The sequence below is a fragment of the Chenopodium album genome, chromosome 23, assembly GCF_948465745.1.
Source record: "Chenopodium album chromosome 23, dcCheAlbu1.1, whole genome shotgun sequence".
NCBI classification, from domain to species: domain Eukaryota; kingdom Viridiplantae; phylum Streptophyta; class Magnoliopsida; order Caryophyllales; family Amaranthaceae; genus Chenopodium; species Chenopodium album.
Genome location: NC_137856.1, coordinates 31540041 through 31561435, shown reverse-complemented (window position 1 = coordinate 31561435; position 21395 = coordinate 31540041). Strand labels below are relative to the sequence as shown.

The window sequence follows — 21395 nt, the reverse complement described above, 5'->3', positions numbered from 1 at the left end:
AGGAAGGATCCCTCCTCTCCCCCCAAAGTGGTTGAAGGTTCGATTTCTCACCAAACCACCATTTTTGTAATAGGGAGGAGGACTGCAGGGCCCACCTTGTAGCTTACCGTGTAAAAAAAAAAAACGTGACCATTAAATTTGTCCCAAATAATCTACCTGAATAAATTAGTATGTCACACATATTTTTTTCTAAATTATTTTTGGTCAAAATATGTCCCACATAGTCTTCCTGAATTAAATTTGGTCAAAGTTTGTCACACTACATATTGTGCCTGAATTATTCTTGGTCAAGATAGGTCCCATGTAGTCTTCCTAAATTATTTTGGTCAAAGTATGTCACACAAAAATGTCCCACATAGTCTTCCTTAATAAATTTTGGTCAAAGTATGTCACACAATTCTCCCCAAATTGAGTTTATGCTAGTTCACAAGTTGTTCCCATTCTCCTAGGTCAAAAACGAAAACTGATTTTGGCAGTGGCACTCAATGTTAGAAAAACAAATATTCCCTCTGTTTTATACTAGTTGAACTGTTTCGATTTTTATCAAAACTTTAACTATTACAGTAATATATTTTTTATGTATTAGTCGTAAAAATTATAAAAAGTTGACATTCCAAAATAGAAGTATATATTAAGATTAATTCACAATATTATACTTCCTCCGTTTTCTTTTAGATGCAACACACACTTTTTCACGGTATTTAAGAAATGTGGGGTTCACATGATATAATACACTTTTAAATGGAATGAGTGATTGTTAGGAGTATAATTTAGTGGGCCATGTGCTTTAAATAAGGGAAATAATATAGTTTTTTCCTAAAATAACTTTCCTTTTATAGTGTGTTGCAAGTATTATGACATTTCCTTTTTAGGGAAGTCTTGCAAGTAAAAGAAAACGGAGGAAGTACTTATTAGGTATATTATTACCTCTGTTTATATTCCGTTGTTACATTTTGACTTTGGTATTCAACGTTAAAAACTTTGACTATAAAATTGCACTATTATGAAAATCAAAAAATCATATCATGTGGGTTGTTGTTGGATTTGTTTTAAAATAAATTTGATAAATATCAACTTTTCTATGGAATATGAATTTATATTGTATTTATGTAGTCAAAGATGTGCATTAAGGATCTTGAAATCAAACTGTAACAATAGTAAAGGGACGTAGAGACCGAGGGAGTAACATTTTTTTTAAAAGAGGGAGTAACGTTTTTTATTTTTTTTATTTTTATTTTATTTTTTTTAAGGAGAGGAACTAACATTTTATATTGTAAAATAGAAAAATAAAATGGTCATAGTTATGTTAAAAGTCAAATTGTATCAATTATTTATTGTGGAATGGAGGGAGCAAGGGAGTATGTCCGTGATTTGACAATTGACTTGCCATAATAACACTGTCTTTGTTATTTTTTAATCACAACCAACGCTAAAATTTTCACGCTTGTCATTGTATATTGAATAACAATAATACTTCCTCTGTTTTTTTAAATATTGCGCCACTTATTTTTTAATTAAGGAAGTTTCACAAATATTGCACCATATCTTTTTTAGAAAACAAAATATATCTCTATTCAAATTGCATATACCATACCCATTATACCCTTACTTTTAACACTTGGTTCTTTACTTTATGTTTACATCACATATATAATTTTTTATTTTACCTTTCTCCCGCTCTCTTTCTTTTTCCACTACCAAAAAAGTGTGTCCAACCCCTATGGTGCGATATTAAGAGAATGAAGGAAGTTTCTTAAGTTATTAGTTGATATTTTGAAAGTATATTTCGAGAAAAATTTAATAAGATCTCACATGATATTTTTGAACGTATTTCATTGTTAATATCATAACTTGTTATATTTAGTATAGTATATTAATATCTTTGATTTGATGTTATTGTTTGTAATCTTTTTAACATCCTTATTATTTTCATTTCTATCTTTGCTAGCATTTAATGCTCTTTTGTGACACTTTAAATAGTAGTTGGATTATTTCATGAATATAATTAATCTTTCCAACATTATTCTTTTTCTCATAACTCTGTCACTGCAAACCATTTTATTTGTGCACTCTTTTCAAAAAAATGACTGTCCCATTGTCAACTAAGAAAGTCGCCGTGATTGGCGCCGGAGCAGCTGGGTTGGTAGCGGCACGTGAGCTTATAAAGGAAGGTCATGATGTAGTGGTGTTTGATCGTGGTGCTCAGTTGGGTGGGAACTGGGTTTACTCGGACGAGGTTGAGTCTGACCCGCTGGGACTTGACCCAACTAGAAAAATCATAAATTCAAGCCTCTACGCTTCTCTCCGCACCAATACTCCTAGAGAAGCTATGGGCTTTCGTGATTTTCCCTTTGCTCCTACTGGTAATGATATTTTCTCTCTTTTATTTTCTTAAATTATTGTTGTTTTCGTTGTTGTTGTTGTTGTGGGAGCCCCAGTTTATGCTCTTGATAAACATATTTCATTTATTAAGGGGCAAAATCATCAAATTTTTGGGGTAAAAAGTTGCCCTAAAATTGCAAACATTAGTAGCAATATATTTTAGAGTTAAATCGCTACTTGTGTTAATGGTTTAACCTATTTTTACCCCAAAATATTACACTATTTTCTTGTTGTTGTTCACTTCTTAAGATTTAGGCCATGTTCTCTTCACCTTAAAAAAATAATATTAAGTAAAAATAATTTCAGTTCACTAAAAATAAGTTCAGTTCAGTAAAATTAAGTTCATTTCAGTAAAAATAATTTCAGTTTAGTAAAAATAAGTTCAGTTAAGTAAAATTCAGTTTTCTTAAAGAAGAATTATGATAGAAAATCAGTAAAAATAATTTCATTTCAGCAAAAATAATTTTAGTTCAGTAAAATTAATTTAAGTTTAGTAAAAATAATTTAAGTTCAGCAAATATAATTTTGTTTCAGTAAAATTAATTTCAGTTCAGCAAAAATAAGGTGAAGAGAACAGGGCCTTACTGATTATGGTGCTTACACTTTTCTTTGTAGGCAAAGTCGATAGGGATTCACGAAGGTTTCCAAGCCATCATGAGGTGCGCAGATACTTAGAAGATTTTTCTATCGAGTTTGGTCTGAATGAATTAATCAGTTATCAGACAGAGGTGCGACATGTTGGGTTAAAGACGGATGGAAAGTGGATGGTGAAATATGCTAGTGTTGGCAGAGATGAGAGCAGCGAAGTGGCTGAAACATACGATGCTGTGGTTGTTTGTAGCGGACATTTCACTGAACCACAAGTTGCTGATAACATTCCTGGTAATTGATTCAGGAAAAAATTGGTTTTAAGTATCTTTGTTTTATTACTTTATTGAAATTAGGCAAAATTGGCTTCAACACTCTGAACTATAGCTTGGATGCATCCATCACCCTGTATTTTGCGTAGTATCCAAAACACTGTTCACACAATTTGACACATTTATGAATATTATAATTTGTAAGATATATATATATATATATATATATATAAAACCCTATGTTGGGTGATGATTCTTGCTAGTTCTTGATAAATTGTTTATTATCAATACCTTTTACAGGGCTTGACCTTTGGCCAGGGAGGCAAATTCATAGCCACAACTATCGGGTACCAGAACCCTACCAAGACAAGGTGTGTTTCTATATTATTTGGTAATTTTTGTGTTTTGAGTTGATCGAATTGCATTGTTCAAATTCAAAGTTTTACTTGCACAAAGTGCGACGTTTGTGTGTAAGATATATAACTATTAGGATTTTCTTTTATTGTATAACCTTCTTTTTCTGCTTTCTCTGCTTCGTTTTGTCTAGAAATGATGTCTTCTTGCTTCCATCAGGTTGTCGTTGTGATAGGGCTTTCTTCTAGTGCTACTGATATCTCTAGGGAAATAGCTAAATCAGCCAAAGAAGTCCATGTAACAACTAGATCTAAGGCAGCAGGAAAATTGGGCAAATTTGGACAACATCATATTTTTAACAACTTGTGGCTCCATCCTATGGTAAAACTACTCAACTAGTGGGAGAGACTAATAGCCTTCTCGACTTGTGGCTCCATCATTTAATGCACTGTTTATTTGTTACTCCGTAGTTCCTAATTCTAGGATGAGCTAAAGAATTATTCTTCTTGCGTAAATGATGCAGATAGAAAGAGCCCATGAAGATGGTAAAGTGTCGTTTCAAGATGGGAGCGCGGTCCTTGCAGACGTCATTCTCCATTGCACTGGGTAATTTAATACTCTTTTTCTGTCCCTTTTTATTTGCACTAATTTTTTTTTCAAGCCAACCCTTAAAGATTGCTCCATAATATTTTATGTACATAGGAACCACTGCTTACTCTTACAAAAAAAAAAAAAAAAACTATAGGTCCCACCAGTTTTCTCTCACGTCAATTTTACTCAACTAAAACATTATAAAGTGAAATATTTCTATGGGACAAACATTTGAAGACGGAGGGAGTAGAAATTTTCTTCCCTTGAAACTTTTTTTGTTGGTTAAGCTATCTATAAACTAGAGGATGGTCGACTTTGGATAATTGCAGATGAATCCAAACCCATGCACCATTGAAAATTTTACTAGCTACACTTGATGAAGTTTGCACAACTACATTTTATGTAATATAATGTTGTATAAAATTGAATCCAAAAATACTAATGGACTGATTCATTAGGTATAAGCAACATTTCCCTTTCCTTGACACCAATGGTGTTGTTAATGTTGACGATAATCGTGTTGGGCCGCTTTACAAGCATGTATTTCCTCCTTCATTAGCCCCTGGGATATCCTTCATTGGTGTGCCATCATTGGTAAGATTTCTTTTGGTATTATACTTCATTTCATATACATGTTATCATCACTAGATAGATACCTAAAGAAAAATGACCGAGTCTTTTCAATTTCATGCTAGATTCTCTCGTTCTTCGTTTATGAACTTCAAAGTAAGTGGGTAGCAGGCATTTTATCTGGGCGCATATCACTTCCCTCGGAAGAAAAGATGATGGAGGATGTTGAAGCCTTCTATTCAAAATTGGATGCTAAGGGAGTTCCAAAGCGCTACACTCATAAGATCCATGATGTTAAGGTAACGTAATTTAGGGCCTGTTCTCTTCAGCTTATTTTCAGTCCAATTCAATTTAGTTCAGTGCAGTTCCTAATTTCCTTTACTCATAAAATATTCAGTCCAGTTCAGTCAATGAGAACAGACCTTAGGTTTATTACTCGAGTTAAATGATTTAGTTTGGCCTGGTATTTAATTTCAAGTACTCAACAACTAAGAAGTGGATGAGAAAGACTTTCCTCTTAACTTTATAATTTGCTTCTTGGCTTTAACAAGGATAGCCAATGTAACTAAATTTAGAGCTTAGGAAACATTTTTGTATTAGGCTATATGCAACATCATAATAGTAACATTGTACAAGACTCAAAATTTGACCCGTAATAATTGGGAACAATTTATTTACAATGGATGGATTGACAATGAAAATGAATCTATAATTCATCAACTCTTTTAGATTAATTGTGATATATAACTTTGTGTTAATACAAGTTGTTATAAAATAATTACAGATAACCTTTTATGTCTAGTTTGCATAATTGTCGTCGTTCAATAGGGAGAAAGTTAATGAGATGAAGGAAAGATATATGGATCAATTGACTTCAATATGTTTGGATTTTAATGCAGCAACTCTATACTTGGTCATTAGAATATGAGGATTGGCTTGCTGCGCAGTGTGGCTGCCCTCTCGCCGAGGAATGGAGGAAGGCTATATTTTTTGGGAGATTAGTCCATGCTCATAAGGAACCAGAGACTTATCGTGATGAATGGGATGATGAAGACTTGGTCTTGCAAGCTTATGAAGATTTTATGCAGTACTTGAATGCTGAAGGTAGGGTTGCGCTTGCTACATGCGCCTCGACACCAAGATTTTAAACTCTATCTTATTAATGAAAGATTTTTTTACTTGAGAGGTTTTTCATCATTTGTGTTTGAAAACTTTTCTAGTAAGAAACTATTTGGAATTTTAAGACAAAACTTTTCATTTGAGATCTTATTGGAGATTTCTCCTCTTTCCTTTTCAAAATTATTGTTTGGATATGAACTTTCATTACAAAAGAAATACCCCAAGGGAACCAAAAGTGAATAACAAAGACAACATTGGGGGGGGGGGTGTGGGAGAGGAGAGGGGAAGGGGACCAAAAGGAGACCTGTGGCTCTCAAATTTGGTGAAAATTAGACAAAAAGCTAGGTAAATTAGGGTTTTTATTAGCTGTGCTAAATTGAAAATCAATTATAATCATAATAGTGTTTATCACAATGTGATTGACGAATTTTGAGTTAATATCCCAAATGCGTCACCATAATCAAATCCTTAACTTCACTTCAAAATCCTAAAGTATTAAACAACAATACATAACTTTTTTCTCGATTGCAATTGAGTATTGAAGCATAAAGAATGATTTTTAAAATCCATAAAGTATACTTACTCTGTATCAAAGTAAGGAATATGGTCGAAGAATAATACGGAGTACTCCGTAATAATTAAATGGACATAAGTGAGGTACATGTAAAGAGAGATATATTATATGATACATAAAAAAGGACCGATTTAAAAAAGCTAAATTGCTATTTGACGACATAAAAATACTCAAGCTGACATTGTTAATGACCATGTTACCCTTACTTTCAAATGTTCTTACATCCTCATCATATTTACCTTGAAACCACAAATTCAGACCAGCACACCACAACACCTACACTGCCACCACCACTAATACCCCGGCCATCATATCGTCACCACCACCAAACCACCACATTTTGACTAATTAATGAACGCATAGAGTTATGCAAAATAAAACCAAATTAAGGACATATATTAGATGCAAAATTGTTAATTTTAACAAATTATGAAAAATGGAATTAGGCCCTATTCTCTTCTCCTAAAAAATTTATATTAAATAAAAATAATTTCAGTTCAGTAAAAATAAGTTCAGTTCAGCAAAAATAATTTCAGTTCACTATAAATAAGTTCAGTTCAGTAAAAATAATTTAAGTTCAGTAAAAATTAGTAACTTCAAAGAAGAAATATAATATGGAATCAGTAAAATTAATTTCAGTTCAACAAAAATAATTTCAGTTCAGTAAAATTAATTTCAGTTCAGTATAAATAATTTAAGTTCAGCAAAAATAATTTCAGTTCAGTAAAAATAATTTCAGTTCAGCAAAAATAATTTCAGTTCAGTAAAATTAATTTCAGTTCAGTATAAATAATTTAAGTTCAGCAAAAATAATTTCAGTTCAGTATAAATAATTTCAGTTCAGCAAAAATAAGGTGAAAAGAACGGGGCCTTAGATGCAAAACATTAATATTGACTAAATATTTTCGAAATATTAAAAAAAAAAACGATATTCAAAAAAAAAAATTTAAAAAAAATATCGGTGGATATCTAAAGGAGATGTCTCTTACGTGGTAGGATATCCCCGACAAATGTCTTTACCAACAGAATTGAAGAACATATACAACAAATAATCTCCACGTGGCGGAGACACGTGGTACGGACATCTCTGACATATGTCTCCACCGTTGAAGGGACATCTCCGACAAATGTCTCTACCATGTTGAGGACATCTCCGGCAGATGTCTTCACCGTGGAAGGGACATCTCCGACAGATGTCTCCACCACGTTGAGGACATCTCCGATAGGCGTTTGTAACCAACAAAATATTTTAAAAAAAACTTACCGTCGCTTTTGTTTCCCCGGAAGTTGCTTCCCTTGACGAGGCATGCTGGTTCGTGCACGCCCTGGTTTGGGCTGCTGCCGTCAGGTTGTGATGGTGCTATGGTGCTGTTGGTGGTTGTAGTGTTGTGGGTTGTGGTGGCTACGGATGGAAATGAATTAGGTTCGAGGCGGGTGGACCATCACCCGCCTCCATCGGACCCTACCTGATCCATCCACCACCCGCTATAACATCCACCTGAATCCATCCATCCATCACCCACGGGTGAAACGGATGGTTCGGGTGATAATCGGATGAAAAATATGAGCATTTAGAATAAATAAAAAAGTTACATAAGGTGTTGAAGGACGAACCGATGAATCATACCCAAATTCATTACCATCATATCCATAACATCATTTCCCATACCTAAATTAGCAGCAAATTCACATCAAAAATTAATTAAAAAAAATAGCAAATTCAAATATACATATGAACCTTAAACATAAGCAGCAAATTTGTGAAAATAACCTTAAAACAAGCATAAAAATCGAATTAATTTTGTGAAAAATAAGGCATCAATTCATGAAGAAAAAGGTAGCAAATTTGTGAAAAAAGGCAGCAAATTCTTAAAAAAAAAGGGCAGCAAATTAATGAAATTAACCCTAAAAACAACAATTACAACAACTTAATAACATATATTGAATTAAACAAGTGAACAAACAAAATTCATAAAATTAATTAATTAAACAAGTGAACAAACAAATTCGTAAAAAAAAAAGCGTTGTTTTCCTTGCTGAAATTGCTGCTGTCGTTGCTATATATGGTGCCATCGTGAGGCAGAGTCGCAAAGAGAGGGAAGAGAGAGGGGCAGAAAGCGGTGGTGGTTTTTTTTTTTTTTTTTTTTTTTTTTTTTTATTTTTTAAAGAATGTTCGGGTTTAGGAATTACAATATTGAATTAGGAGTAGGGACATTAGCTTTAGTCGGGCCTAGCCCAATATAAAATTCTGAATTTTTTTTTTAAAATTTATTTTTTTGAAATTTTCGGGTGATGAATCGGATTAACACGTCGGGTGATTGGTGAAAATATTCCACCCGAATCCAATCCGTCACCCGCATTCGTTAATCCATCACCCACCTATCAACAAGACTTGAACTCAAGACCAACAAGTCTTAAGTTACAAGTCTTCCCATCTTAGTCATTTATAACTTGTGTTTTTTTTTTATCCAACAAAATTATGGTTAACTTAGATAAGTTAATTAGTGGTTTAATATACTACTTCTTGTTTCGATTATGTAGTGATTGAGTTTGGCAACTAAAAAATGTTTATAGCAAAACTTAAACTCAAAACCAACAAATACAAACTAGTAACCCGGAGCATCGCCTGAACCACACATTAATTGGTTATTTATAATGTCGTCCCGAGTATTTTTATTTCGTCAAATAGTAACTCCCTAAAAACGTGAAGCAAGTGAGCACAAAATGACAAAAGTCAACTCAAATATTTAGTGAATTATTAACGGGCAGTTCAAAATTGACCCACCTCGAATTCAAATCATTACATCAGCTGTGGTTGAAACTCTTCTTCGCCATTAAAGAAAAACAACTAGTTCCGTACCCCATAACACGTTGCTATTAAGTAATGCTTAAGTTTTCACAAACCACGTTACATTATCTGTGCACATTTTCCCAAAATGCCCCTCCCGTCAACCCCCAAGAAAGTCGCCGTGATCGGCGCCGGAGCAGCCGGCTTAGTGGCGGCGCGTGAGCTCAAAAAGGAAGGTCACAATGTAGAAGTGTTCGAGCGTAATACTCAGTTGGGTGGTTGCTGGGTTTACTCACCCGAGGTTGAGTCTGACCCGCTTGGACTCGACCCGACCCGAAAAATAGTTGAGTCAAGCTTGTATGCTTCTCTTCGCACTAATCTTCCTAGAGAAGTAATGGGTTTTCGTGATTTTCCCTTTATTCCTACTGGTAATCAACTAATTATCTATTTTTAATTTCTCATGTTTTTCTTGTTATTTCTGTAATTAACAGTTAATTACATTAGACTAAAGTATCATCTAATTTATGTTTTTGTTGTTATTTCTGTAACTGATTGTTAATTACATTAGACTAGAGTATCATCTAATTTCTGTTTTTGTTTTTTTTTTTTTTTTTTTGTTTTTTTTTTTTTCTGTAATTAACAGTTAATTACATTAGACTAGAGTATCATCTAATTTATGCTTTTGTTGTTGTTTCTGTAATTAACAGTTAATTGCATTAGACTAGAGTATCATCTAATTTGGTTTTGGTGGAACTGAATATTCTAGATTGTTGTTTTTATTCAGTATTTAATTAGTTTTGGAGTTGGAAAACATGGGCAAGTTGATCTCTTTAATCAACTTTCAAAGCAAATTTGGATTGTTTGACTGTATGTACTTTCTTCGTTTCAAATTAGTTGACACGTTTTGACTTTTAACCCTACTCATACTCTATGAATACTGCAAAAATAGATAGATAGATAGATCGATAGATAAAATGGCGAGTGTTAAGAGGTTTTTATCTGTGAACAGTGCAAAATTACGCCATTTAGTTGCCACTATAGAAAGATAATCTTGTATTTTCTCAAATTGTATGCTTGTTGATCGGATATTCAACCATTTAGACCATATGTACGTTTCAATATAATCAAAAAACTGCCTCTTGATTACTTGAAATGTGAGCGAGTTTTGTAATTTAGGAAGATTAACTTGTCTTTTTTCGAGTTTTTAAAATGGAATTTGAAAGTAGCAGTGGTGTTTGGTGGAGTAAGGAACAAAACATTGTTGGTTTGGTTGTTAAAACAGGTTTCTTGGAGCATATTTATGATAAATCTATGCTCTAAAGAATTGGATTAGGTTGTTGTAGTTCTGGTATAATAATAACTTTAAGTCTTTAACTGTCAACAAATGCAAAGATATATACGAAATAAGAAATTAGTTATTGTATGTGCTACCTCAATTCATGGTCATTCGAAGTTGATCATTTTCCCTGTTCCAAAAGTTGAACCGGGGAGAAATTCAAGATAGAGAGATGGGAGGTATGGAGTAGCATTTCTATTGTTTTGTTTGATTAATTATTTTGTTAGCTATTATAGAAGAAATCAAGAAATGAATGAAATGAAAAAAATCCTACCCCTTGAAGTTTCAGTATACACTTTGTTCGGATTAGAGAAAATGGAGAGAAGGGGTGGGGTGGAAGGGGAAAGGAACAAGCTCAGTTTTTCTAGGCATTTTCCCTCAGTCTTTAATCAAAATTGTCACCGTCCGTCCAAAAATAGATTAGGGGTTGGTGGAAGGAAGGGGAGGGAGGAGAGTTTCCTACTCTCTTTAACAAACACCGTCTCTCCCAAATTGGAGGGAAAATGGAGCTTCACCTTCCCCTCCTGTTCTTTCTCTTCCCCTCCTGTTCTTTTCCCTTATATTTTGCTATTCAAACAAAGTGTAAGTTCTGTTAGCTAATCATTTAACTATAAATGGTAGTTTATCAAACTTTATGGGAATTGCTAGCTTTTATAGTCTGGAATGGGATTTTTACATATGGGACATGAAACTTGCATTGTGTATTCGTGTATCATTTGTATGGGTCGGCCCCTAGGAGATGAAGCTTCTTGTTGCTGTTGACCTTAGGTGCAAAACTTATGAGGATTTAATTCTGCAGGAACTTTAGAGTTCTGGAAGGAAACTAATGTATTACATGATGGAAAGTATGAAAACAACCTTTATGACATGTATTTCGATTAGTATCTTTTAGGTTCTGTGATTGGTTTTCTGGACTAGAATTACTGGTAATGGTGCATAGCTTTTTCTTTACAGGCAAAGTTGACAGAGATTCACGAAGGTTTCCAGGTCATCAGGAGGTGCTGAGATACTTGGAAGATTTTGCTTTTCAGTTTGGACTGAATGAATTAATACGTTACCAAACAGAGGTGAGGCATGTTGGGTTGGAGTCGGATGGAAAGTGGATGGTGAAATATAGGAGAGTTGGTGGAGATGAGAGCAGTGATGTGTCCAAAATTTACGATGCTGTGGTTGTCTGCAATGGACATTACACTGAACCACGAGTTGCTGATAATATTCCTGGTAATTAATTTGTATTTTTATAACTATTTTGTTCTAAATCTTTGAAAGAAAGGTTGATTATCACTAAACTCTGATCTTTATTGCTGTGTTGTTTACGAGGGATGGGAGATGATAATCACATAACTCTTTTTGTTAATAGTGGTATATCACTTGATGTGTAACATATTATAAGTATGGAGTCTTGAAACCACCTGAAAACAGAATGGTTTATGAACTTTCTTTCACTAGTATCATTAAGTGGCCCATCTTTTTAAAACATTGCATGGTCATGAGTAGTATTTTTAGAGATAGATTATATCGTTATCTGCCATTGATTTGTCTTATGCTAACAAATTTTGAAAATTATGAATAACATACAAGCTAAGCTTTTTTTTCTTTTTGCTTGACAAGATAGAACCAATTTTTACAAATTTTACGTGTTCTTGAATATTTTATTTTGTTACATGCTCCTATGTTGAGTGATGGTGCATGTTAGTTCTTGATAGATTTTTCTTTGATGCCTTTTACAGGCATTGACCTTTGGCCTGGGAGGCAAATTCATAGCCACAATTATCGTAGTCCAGAACCCTATCAAGACCAGGTGTGTTTTTCATTCTGTGTTTTATATTGACTCGATCATATTCAGAATATTAGATGCTCAGATGCACTCAATTCTATTAAATCTCCAAGGGAAGTTTCTATGGTTATCTTTGAACTGCATAATCTCCTTTCCTTATTTTCCTCCGTTGTGTTTGTCTAGACATAACTGTTCTCCTTATTTCAATGTCTTGTTGCTTCCATCAGGTTGTAGTTTTGATTGGGCTTTCTGCTAGTGCTATAGATATCTGTAGGGATATTGCTGTATCAGCCAAAGAAGTTCATGTAGCAAGTAGGTCCGAAGTAGTGGGAATATTGCACAAATTTGGAAAGCATCCTGCTTATGACAACTTGTGGTTCCATCCAATGGTATAACTATTCAACTAGAGGAAGAAACTGATAGCCGGCCTTCATGAGAAGTTATATAAAATCATTGTTCATTTGCTTGATCTTTATTCTAGATAGAGTTAAAATGGCATTCTTCTTCCATAATTAATGCAGATAGAAAAAGCTCATGAAGATGGTAGAGTATCGTTTCAGGATGGGAGTGTGGTCCTTGCAGATGTCATTCTCCATTGCACCGGGTATTTTGACTAAAATTATCTATGGATAGATGCAAATGAATGACATTTGCACGATTTCAAATTATATGAACAAAATGCTGTAAAAAATAGAACCATTATTACTTATGAACTGATGCATCATTATTTTCAGGTACAAGCAACATTTTCCTTTTCTTCACACCAATGGTGCCGTAAATGTTGATGATAATCGTGTGGGGCCGCTTTACAAGCATGTGTTTCCTCCTGCATTAGCCCCAGGAATCTCTTTCATTGGTTTGCCATTATTGGTAAAATAATTTGGTGTTATACTTTCTTCTATCTAGAGGGGAGATAGTTTTCATCACTAGATAGCCAAATAAATTGACTAAGCCTTCTCAAATTTCATGCTAGGTTCTCCCGTTCTTCCTTTCCGAACTTCAAAGTAAGTGGGTAGCAGGCGTTTTATCAGGGCGGATATCACTTCCATCCAAAGAAAAGATGATGGAGGATGTGGAAGCCCTCTACTCAGAATTGGAAGCTAAGGGAGTTCCAAAGCGTCACACACATAGGATCCACGACGCTAAGGTAACTTTAGAAGAATGATTTACTTCTAAACTCTTTGCTTCTTGGTGCATGTTTAACATGGATTAGCTCATGTGAGTTATGTAACTAACATGAGAGCTTAGCACACAATTGTGTGTCAGGCTATCAGCTTCATGCTAGAAACATTTTTACAGGGGACTTGATTTGATATGTAAAAAATGGGACAATATCTTTATCATGGCTGGATCGGCCCTGAACATGATTTTTAAATTCAAGAACTCTTTTTACTGTGCTAATTCTTTGTTAGAAGAAGTTGATGCAGAATAGTTAGAACTTGTTCTCTTCATCTGAAACAAGGAGATCTAATATGATTTTAATAAAGTCTCATCTGAATTTTTATTATCTGATCTAGTCTGATCTGACTTGATAATTTAACTAAACTTTGACCGCATTTAATACTAATCTATATAGAAAAGTATTATCAAAATGAATCTTGTTAGATTCGTCTCATTATGAACTTTTCAAATATGCAATTTTCATAATTTTTTTAATGCACAATTAACAATATCTAGCGATAAGTAAATAATAATTAAAAGTTCTTATCTGATTTGATCTGAATGTTTTTGGTCTAGTCTGATATGAATTTATTAAGAAAAAAGTAATAAGTATCTCAAACAAGTTGAAAAGAACAAGTCTTTAATTAGAATGTTGATAAGCGGCTATATTTTTTGATGTGTAATTTGCATAATATCGTGACCTTAGGAGTGATTTAAAATGGAGGAATGATATGAAAATCTCTAGGAAATTTTTGTTGAAATTGATTTTGATGTTGGAATTATACACAGCGGCTCTTTGCGCCATTTGAATACGAGGATTGGCTAGCTGCAGAATGTGGTTGCCCACCCGCCGAGGAATGGAGGAAGGGTATGTTTTATGGGACTTTCGTCCGCGTGATAAAACAAACAGAGACTTATCGTGATGAATGGGATGATGAAGACTTGGTTCTGCAAGCCTATGAAGATTTTATGCAATACTTATCGGCCGAAGGCAGAGCTGCAATTGCTGCTGCACTATGATTTAAAACTCTGTTTCATTGATGAAGAATTGTATTCATTGTCTATTACTACTGGTTTAGATTGCTAACACCAAGCACCCAATAAAGAATTACTACTACAATAAGAGAATGTAAACATGGTTGCAAACTTGTACAAGATTAGCAACCATGCATATATTGGTCTTGGTAAGACGGTTTAATAATTAAATAATGGGTTTTTTCTATGTAGTAACCCCGTGTTTTTCATTATTCCATGTCGTACCTCTTATTTTGAAAGTTCTACACAATACCCTTATATTTTACGTAGTATATTTTTAGTTAACTTTGCCCTTATAATGCCAAGAATTTTCTATGTTATGCCCCTGTGGTTTTTGTTTTCCAACTAAGGTGTATCCTTTTTCCAAGTCAAAGAGCAGAAAAGAAACAGAGAAATTTTAAAAGCCATTTTTTGTTTTTTTTTTTTTTTTTTTTTTTTTTGACAAAAAAAGCCAAAATTCTGTAATTGATAAGTTGTATAATATGGTTGAATTACAATAATATATGTCCAACATCATTGATTTGATCATTTAACAGGAGGAAATTATGCAAGGAGGAGAACAGGATACCAGTGATGAAGAGTAACTTTTTAAATACCAAAACTTTTTTTTTCTTTAAAATAAAGTGTCCAACCCTAAGGACAATGGTGTTAAAGTAGGATATGGTAATTAAAAGTCCAAGTGTCCAAATATATAAAATAAAAATTAGACAAATCTATATGTGTATCCAACATTGTATCACGTATGTTAATGTCTGACGTGTACATTACTGGTACGACAATTGAATGGTGTATCCGTGCTTTAATTTGTAAGTTTATAAGACCAAATCATGAGGCGCACACTTGCCTATTTATCGACAACGGTGCAAGCGCTAGTTGGGAACGTGATTGGGGAGCACATAGCAATACAGATGACATACATATGACTTAAATTATGAGAGAAAACTCTTTCCTTTTGGCAATGGAAACGAAACATGTAGGTTTTTGTGTTCAATAGCGGTCGAGCTAGTCAAGTGGACACAAGCGGGTAACTCTTTCCTATTGGCGATGGAAAAGGGACATGTAGGTTTTTGGGGTCAGTGACGGTCGAGATAGTCAAAGCAGACACAAGCAGGTTTGAAACACCGAGTTTCTTGTAGTATCTAAAAAGATAAGATGATTTAATACATGCAGCGACACAATTTCTAAATATCTACCCACAAGGCCACAAGGGCCACAACAACACATAAACATTAAAACAAGAGGCAACACTGAGTAGGGAGCAAGTAATTTTTGTCCAATGATGGCTCTAGGGAGGCACCATGCGCATGATACGCTTCACATATATGCACCCTTTTACCTCTAGGTCCTTCTTTAATGCCACTTCTCTTCATTGCCACACATATATTACTAAAGAATCATATTCTCAATTTGAAGAGGCAATTTCACTACTTAATAATCATTCATTTGATAAAATACTATGTAGTAATATATAATCATTCATTTGAATCTATGATAACCAAAATTTGTGTGCGGTCCAATTTTAGTATAATTATATGTATCATATGATTAACAAATATTATTTGATGTGCACACGAATACAATATTTTAGACTATAAAAATTAAAAATAATTGCATCCCACTTGGTCCACCACTACACCACATGTGCTTCCCTATCTTTTAATTTATCAAATCCATTGAACTTGATAAAATACAACAATTTTACAATTTTCTAGAATTAATTCATGCATTTTCAAGGTACATTGAATTCACCTTTCTATCATTTTACTATAAATTATGGTGACAATTTTCTCTAACTAAATCATCATCAACTTTCTCTCTCTACCCCTTTCTCTCTCTAGAAAAAAAAAGAAAAGTTAAGTTACAATATAATGGCATCAGAGAAGAAGTATGTTTGTGTATTGCAATATCAATAATGGGTTTTATTTATTTGATGTTGCAAATGTTGGAGTATCAATGGAGTTATTACTCCGTTGCTTTCTTGCTTCATGATTCTTGTAGTTTTCCACCTATTTTTTGTCCTCCTACATGGGCTCACTTTTTCGTGCCCGTTAATTACACAACAATCGTTCGTGAAAAAGATGTTAACGAATTATGTAGGCGTAAGGATGAACGACTAGGACAACAACAACAACGACAACATTACATCGCGAACCTGGCTATGAGATAGCTAGGGTTTGAATTATTAGTACGTTGAGATATTTAAAATTTTCTCTCGTGAGGAGAGGTTCTTTTAAATTGATATGTACTCGTTGTTATATGTATTAACTCTACTTAGGTGTGATTGATAGTATTAGTCTTTTTGTTGTACAATAGATATTGGTCATAAGGTAATGCATGTGACTAATTGGATATGATGTATGTAGGAATCAAATTTTAGTAGATTTTGCTACATTACAACAATTATGTAATTGTATGTTGCATTGTTGATTATGATATTAGTACATTGTATGATTATCCTATTAATACTTTACACGTACAACTATTAAAAATTGTAATTATTGAATAGGCATATATAACATATTTGTAGGGACAAATCATGCATGCTAAAATATAAACTATTTATGCCCCATATAACGTGCGTTACATGCTTATTGCTACAAATACACAACTTTAATAATCTACTTCAAAGTGATACAAATTATAAAGAAATATTTTTTTGGAAATATACATTAAAATAAACCGATCATCTTCATTTTCCTGTGCAAGCAAAAAAATTGATCAAAGGACTATGTATACAAAAATTCAAAATAATGCAAATGATTTGATAATATGATTGGAATCACAAAATGGTGAAAACTTATTTTTAACAAAAGAGTCACTAAAAAGACTAAAGAGAGTATTAAAACGAGTCAAACTTAAAAAATATAAAATGGACAACTATTTGTGAGACAAAGTCACAAAAAGATGAGTATGTAACAGCTTTCAAAAAACAATGTAAAACAACAAAACTCATCATAAAACTCCTAACAACATGTAACCAAATTATTGTTAATAACACAAAAAATGTCTAAATTCAAACAATTTCCCTAGGAAAAAGGAATGCTTACAACTTCATATAGATGTCACCAACCATTTACATAAAAATATATCCTCTCATTTTCTCCTCCATTTTTCTTCTTCTTCTTTTTTTTTTTCCTCCTATTTTTCTTTATTTTCATCCTTTTCATTTTTATACCATCACAAATTTTCTCCATTTTCTCTTCCTCTTTGTCTTCCTTTTAACCTAAACCTATTTCCTCCTTCAAAAAGACCTTAAAAAAGAAAAAAGAAAAAAGGTCTTTAAAATTATAGTCAACCTTCCCTTAAAATGGGAGGTTGCATATCAACATTCCCTCCTAATGGATCAAAACACCTTAGGAGAAAAGGCGGTGTCAAGAATGGCTCGAAGAGATCCCGGGGCTTACCGGAGGATGTGCCAGGGAGGAAATCAAGGTCATCAGCCGCCAACTCGAGGTTGATCACCGTGTTAGGAGACTCATGCATAGGGAACAACATAAAACAAAAGTACGCGTTTGGGAAGGAGTTAGGAAGGGGGGAGTTTGGGGTGACCTACCTATGTACGGAGCTTGATACCGGGGAGAACTACGCTTGCAAAACGATATCGAAGAGCAAGCTTAGGACGGAGGTTGACATCGAGGATGTTCGAAGAGAGGTTGAGATAATGAGACATTTTCCTAAGCACCCTAATATTGTTGCCTTTAAAGAGGCTTATGAAGATAAAGAGGCTGTTTATTTGGTCATGGAATTATGTGAAGGTGGTGAGCTTTTTGATAGGATTGTTTCTAGGGGACATTATTGTGAGAGGGCTGCTTCTCAAGTTGTTAGGACTATTTTGCAAGTCCTTAAGGTAATTCGTGTGTGATGAAATACATACTTCCTTTGTTTAGAAATAGTCGCATCATTTTTATTATGCATGTATGATAATATATGTTTATAATATATGTGCGTATTTGATTTTGAAAATTCAATTTTCTAGGTCATTAAGGTAATTCGTGTGTAATGAAATGCTACCTATGTTTAGAAATAGTTGCATCATTTTTATTATGCACATATGATAATGTATGTTTATAATATATGCGTGTATTTGATTTTGAAAATTTCCGAATTTTAATGAATTGTTTGTATTGTTATATGTAGGTTTGCCATGCACATGGAGTCATACACCGGGATCTCAAGCCAGAAAATTTCTTGTTTGCAAACAAAAATGAAAATGCTGCCCTTAAAGCAATTGATTTTGGGCTCTCCATTTTTTTCGAGCCAGGTATTTTTATAAGCATGAATTACAAACACGGTATATAATTTAGGAAAAATCGGCCTCATTAGAATATTGTTAAAATTATCTTCATTTGGTTTTCAAATTAAATGTTCTTATTATATACGGAGTACTTTGTATTTCTAACTTTCTATGAATTACTAAGGTATAAATGTAAATGGTTTTAGGTCAGCGATTCAATGAGATTGTGGGAAGTCCATATTACATGGCACCTGAAGTTCTAAGAAGGAACTATGGGCCCGAAATCGATGTATGGAGTGCTGGTGTTATCCTTTACATATTACTTTGTGGAGTTCCCCCCTTTTGGGCAGGTGAATTTTTAGCCTCATATAAATCGATGACATTATCCATCAATAATAACGTAGATAGTGCATTTGGAATCGGTGATGTGACAACTAATTCTAGACATATATAATTGAATTTTAAATGATAATGAGCATGTATAGACTAACAAGGGCTCAACTTTTAAACACATGCAGAGACCGAAGAAGGAATAGCACAAGCAATTGTAAAAGGAGTGATTGATTTTGATAGAGATCCATGGCCAAGAGTATCTCCACTAGCAAAGGATCTTGTAAAGCATATGCTTGATCAAAACCCTTACAGTCGAATGACTGTCGATGAAGTCCTAGGTAAGCCTTGTTAACAACTTCATTGAAACGTTGAAATTAATCTATTTCAACTAGTTATGAGACAATTAAATTTAGATGGATGTGTCGAGATAGTCATTCATTGAAATGAAAAACTTCAATATATTTACTAAATCTTTTGATGGTTTTTTCTACACGTTTTGGAATGAAGAACACCCTTGGATGAAAAATGCCAACAACAATGCCGATGTTCCATTAGGCCATAATGTGAGAACAAGGATCAAGCAATTCTCATTAATGAACAAATTCAAGAAGAAAGTTTTGAGAGTAAGTACTGAAAACCTAGTTCGTAGTCCTACGTATTTATGCTTTCACTTTGTACAAAGATATTCGATTACAATTAAAGTCCCGAGGTGGTAAAGGTTTAAGGTTTAGATGATAAAAAGTTTCTACACTAATTGACTCGTGATCCTATGTAATTAGTGTTGTAAACCTAATCATCATCTACCTCAGGCTTAAGATACTTTAAATAACGCGAAAGAAATATGAGTTTATTTTTGTTGAATGTAGGTTGTAGCAGATACTTTACCAGATGAACAAGTAGAAAAGCTAAGAAGAACGTTTAATATGATGGACACTGATAAGAACGGGAGCTTGAGCTTTGAAGAGCTCAAACAAGGCCTTCTTAAGCTTGGACATGTTCTTCCTGATTCCGATGTTCAAATGATCCTAGATGCTGTAAGTTTTCTTTATATACATGTTAATCCGTAAATGTTCAAATGATCATAGATCGATGCTGTAAATGATTCACTTATCAAACAAGTCTTAAAGTCTGAATGTATTCTCTAATTCGTGTATAGGCGGATTTGGATGGGAATGGAACCTTAGATTGTGGAGAATTCTTAACACTATCAATCCACCTCCAAAAGATGGGTGATGACGAACATCTTCAACGCGCTTTCAAGTACTTTGACAAGGATCATAGCGGCTACATTGAGTTTGAAGAGTTAAAAGAAGAGTTGCTTTCAGATGATGCTAATGAAGGTACCAAAAATGAGCAAGTCATACGAGACATTCTTTTCGATGCAGACTTGAATAAGGTAATCTTCCTCCTCATATACACCTACAAAAATAACCAACGAGGTATTGGCCTAGTGGCAAAGACTGAATACCTGTGTACGAATAATGCAGGATGGTCGAATAGACTACAACGAGTTTAAAGCTATGATGCACAGTGGAATGGATTGGAAGATGTGTTCTCGTCAATACTCAAAGGCCATGTTTAACAAATTGAGCACCAAGATGTTCAATCATTCTGGGCTATTAAAATGACTTTCCAATCAATTAGTTTGTTTGTTAATTTTTGATGATCCTACATTGTATTTTTGGCCTGCTCTTCCACCATACAGGTACATAACAAAGAGGAATAGATTTATATAGTAACAAATTAGAGATAATTAATCACGCGTTATGGCTTTCATGATGCTTGTACTTATCTAATCAACGTTCAGAAGACGGTCATTCAATAGCCGCTCTAGACCTTGGTATAAATTGCTCAAACTCTTAACAAACGTGAAATGACATTAAACAAATCTATTTACAAGGGAGGTAGCATTTTATGAAAATAACATGATTAAGAAATAGAGATCAATATATTAGATATAATAATGACGACACGTTCATCAAACAAGGTTAGGCTACAACTCACCTGAGATAGGATCTTGAGCTGAGCCAGAGTTTTAGCAGTTATTTAAACCCTCAGCTATTGCTGCTCTAAATCAAATCAATTAAGCATACGGAGGAGGATCGTTTATAAGAATCCCTCCTATGAATCCCTTTTTACACTGTTGGCTGCACCTTCAAAAACACAAGCTCTAGCAAGTCTGAAACTAATGAAGCATGCAAATTGCAGTAGCCATCCAACTAAGCAATTTAAATGAAATGCAGGGAATAAAATGGGAATCATGAAGTTTTTTCTTCAGACT

At 33.8% G+C, this 21395-nt stretch overlaps 3 protein-coding genes across 3 annotated transcripts; all 3 read left to right on the top strand.

Moving 5' to 3' along the window:
* Window positions 1-2083: 2083 nt before the first annotated feature.
* On the top strand, window positions 2084-5905 carry LOC145607377 (flavin-containing monooxygenase FMO GS-OX-like 5). The gene is made up of 8 exons (XM_081663048.1): window positions 2084-2363; window positions 2998-3264; window positions 3543-3613; window positions 3816-3977; window positions 4120-4202; window positions 4646-4781; window positions 4883-5056; window positions 5657-5905. The coding sequence occupies exons 1-8, from the start codon at window positions 2084-2086 to the stop codon at window positions 5903-5905; spliced, it is 1422 nt and encodes a 473-aa protein (XP_081519174.1).
* A 3341-nt stretch (window positions 5906-9246) lies between these two features.
* LOC145608985 (flavin-containing monooxygenase FMO GS-OX-like 4) lies at window positions 9247-14734 on the top strand. The gene is made up of 8 exons (XM_081664559.1): window positions 9247-9666; window positions 11529-11795; window positions 12305-12375; window positions 12579-12740; window positions 12873-12955; window positions 13086-13221; window positions 13325-13498; window positions 14302-14734. The coding sequence occupies exons 1-8, from the start codon at window positions 9387-9389 to the stop codon at window positions 14530-14532; spliced, it is 1404 nt and encodes a 467-aa protein (XP_081520685.1). The 5' UTR covers window positions 9247-9386; the 3' UTR covers window positions 14533-14734.
* A 3120-nt stretch (window positions 14735-17854) lies between these two features.
* LOC145606699 (calcium-dependent protein kinase 24-like) lies at window positions 17855-20826 on the top strand. The gene is made up of 8 exons (XM_081662522.1): window positions 17855-18394; window positions 18685-18808; window positions 18988-19131; window positions 19300-19452; window positions 19622-19737; window positions 19981-20148; window positions 20271-20510; window positions 20602-20826. Exons 1-8 carry the CDS (start codon window positions 17855-17857, stop codon window positions 20740-20742), a joined length of 1626 nt encoding a protein of 541 aa, XP_081518648.1. The 3' UTR covers window positions 20743-20826.
* The last annotated feature ends 569 nt before the right edge of the window (window positions 20827-21395 follow it).

Bases quoted from the DNA above. Each gene is read 5' to 3' on its own strand.
- LOC145607377 (XM_081663048.1), top strand. From the start codon at position 2,084: ATGACTGTCCCATTGTCAACTAAGAAAGTCGCCGTGATTGGCGCCGGA. The intron at 3,978-4,119 runs GTAAAACTACTC...TAAATGATGCAG, and splicing joins ACTTGTGGCTCCATCCTATG to ATAGAAAGAGCCCATGAAGA. The intron at 4,203-4,645 runs GTAATTTAATAC...CTGATTCATTAG, and splicing joins GTCATTCTCCATTGCACTGG to GTATAAGCAACATTTCCCTT.
- LOC145608985 (XM_081664559.1), top strand. From the start codon at position 9,387: ATGCCCCTCCCGTCAACCCCCAAGAAAGTCGCCGTGATCGGCGCCGGA. The intron at 9,667-11,528 runs GTAATCAACTAA...TTTTCTTTACAG, and splicing joins TTTTCCCTTTATTCCTACTG to GCAAAGTTGACAGAGATTCA. The intron at 12,741-12,872 runs GTATAACTATTC...TAATTAATGCAG, and splicing joins ACTTGTGGTTCCATCCAATG to ATAGAAAAAGCTCATGAAGA.
- LOC145606699 (XM_081662522.1), top strand. From the start codon at position 17,855: ATGGGAGGTTGCATATCAACATTCCCTCCTAATGGATCAAAACACCTT. The intron at 19,453-19,621 runs GTAAGCCTTGTT...TTTGGAATGAAG, and splicing joins GACTGTCGATGAAGTCCTAG to AACACCCTTGGATGAAAAAT. The intron at 19,738-19,980 runs GTAAGTACTGAA...TGTTGAATGTAG, and splicing joins TCAAGAAGAAAGTTTTGAGA to GTTGTAGCAGATACTTTACC.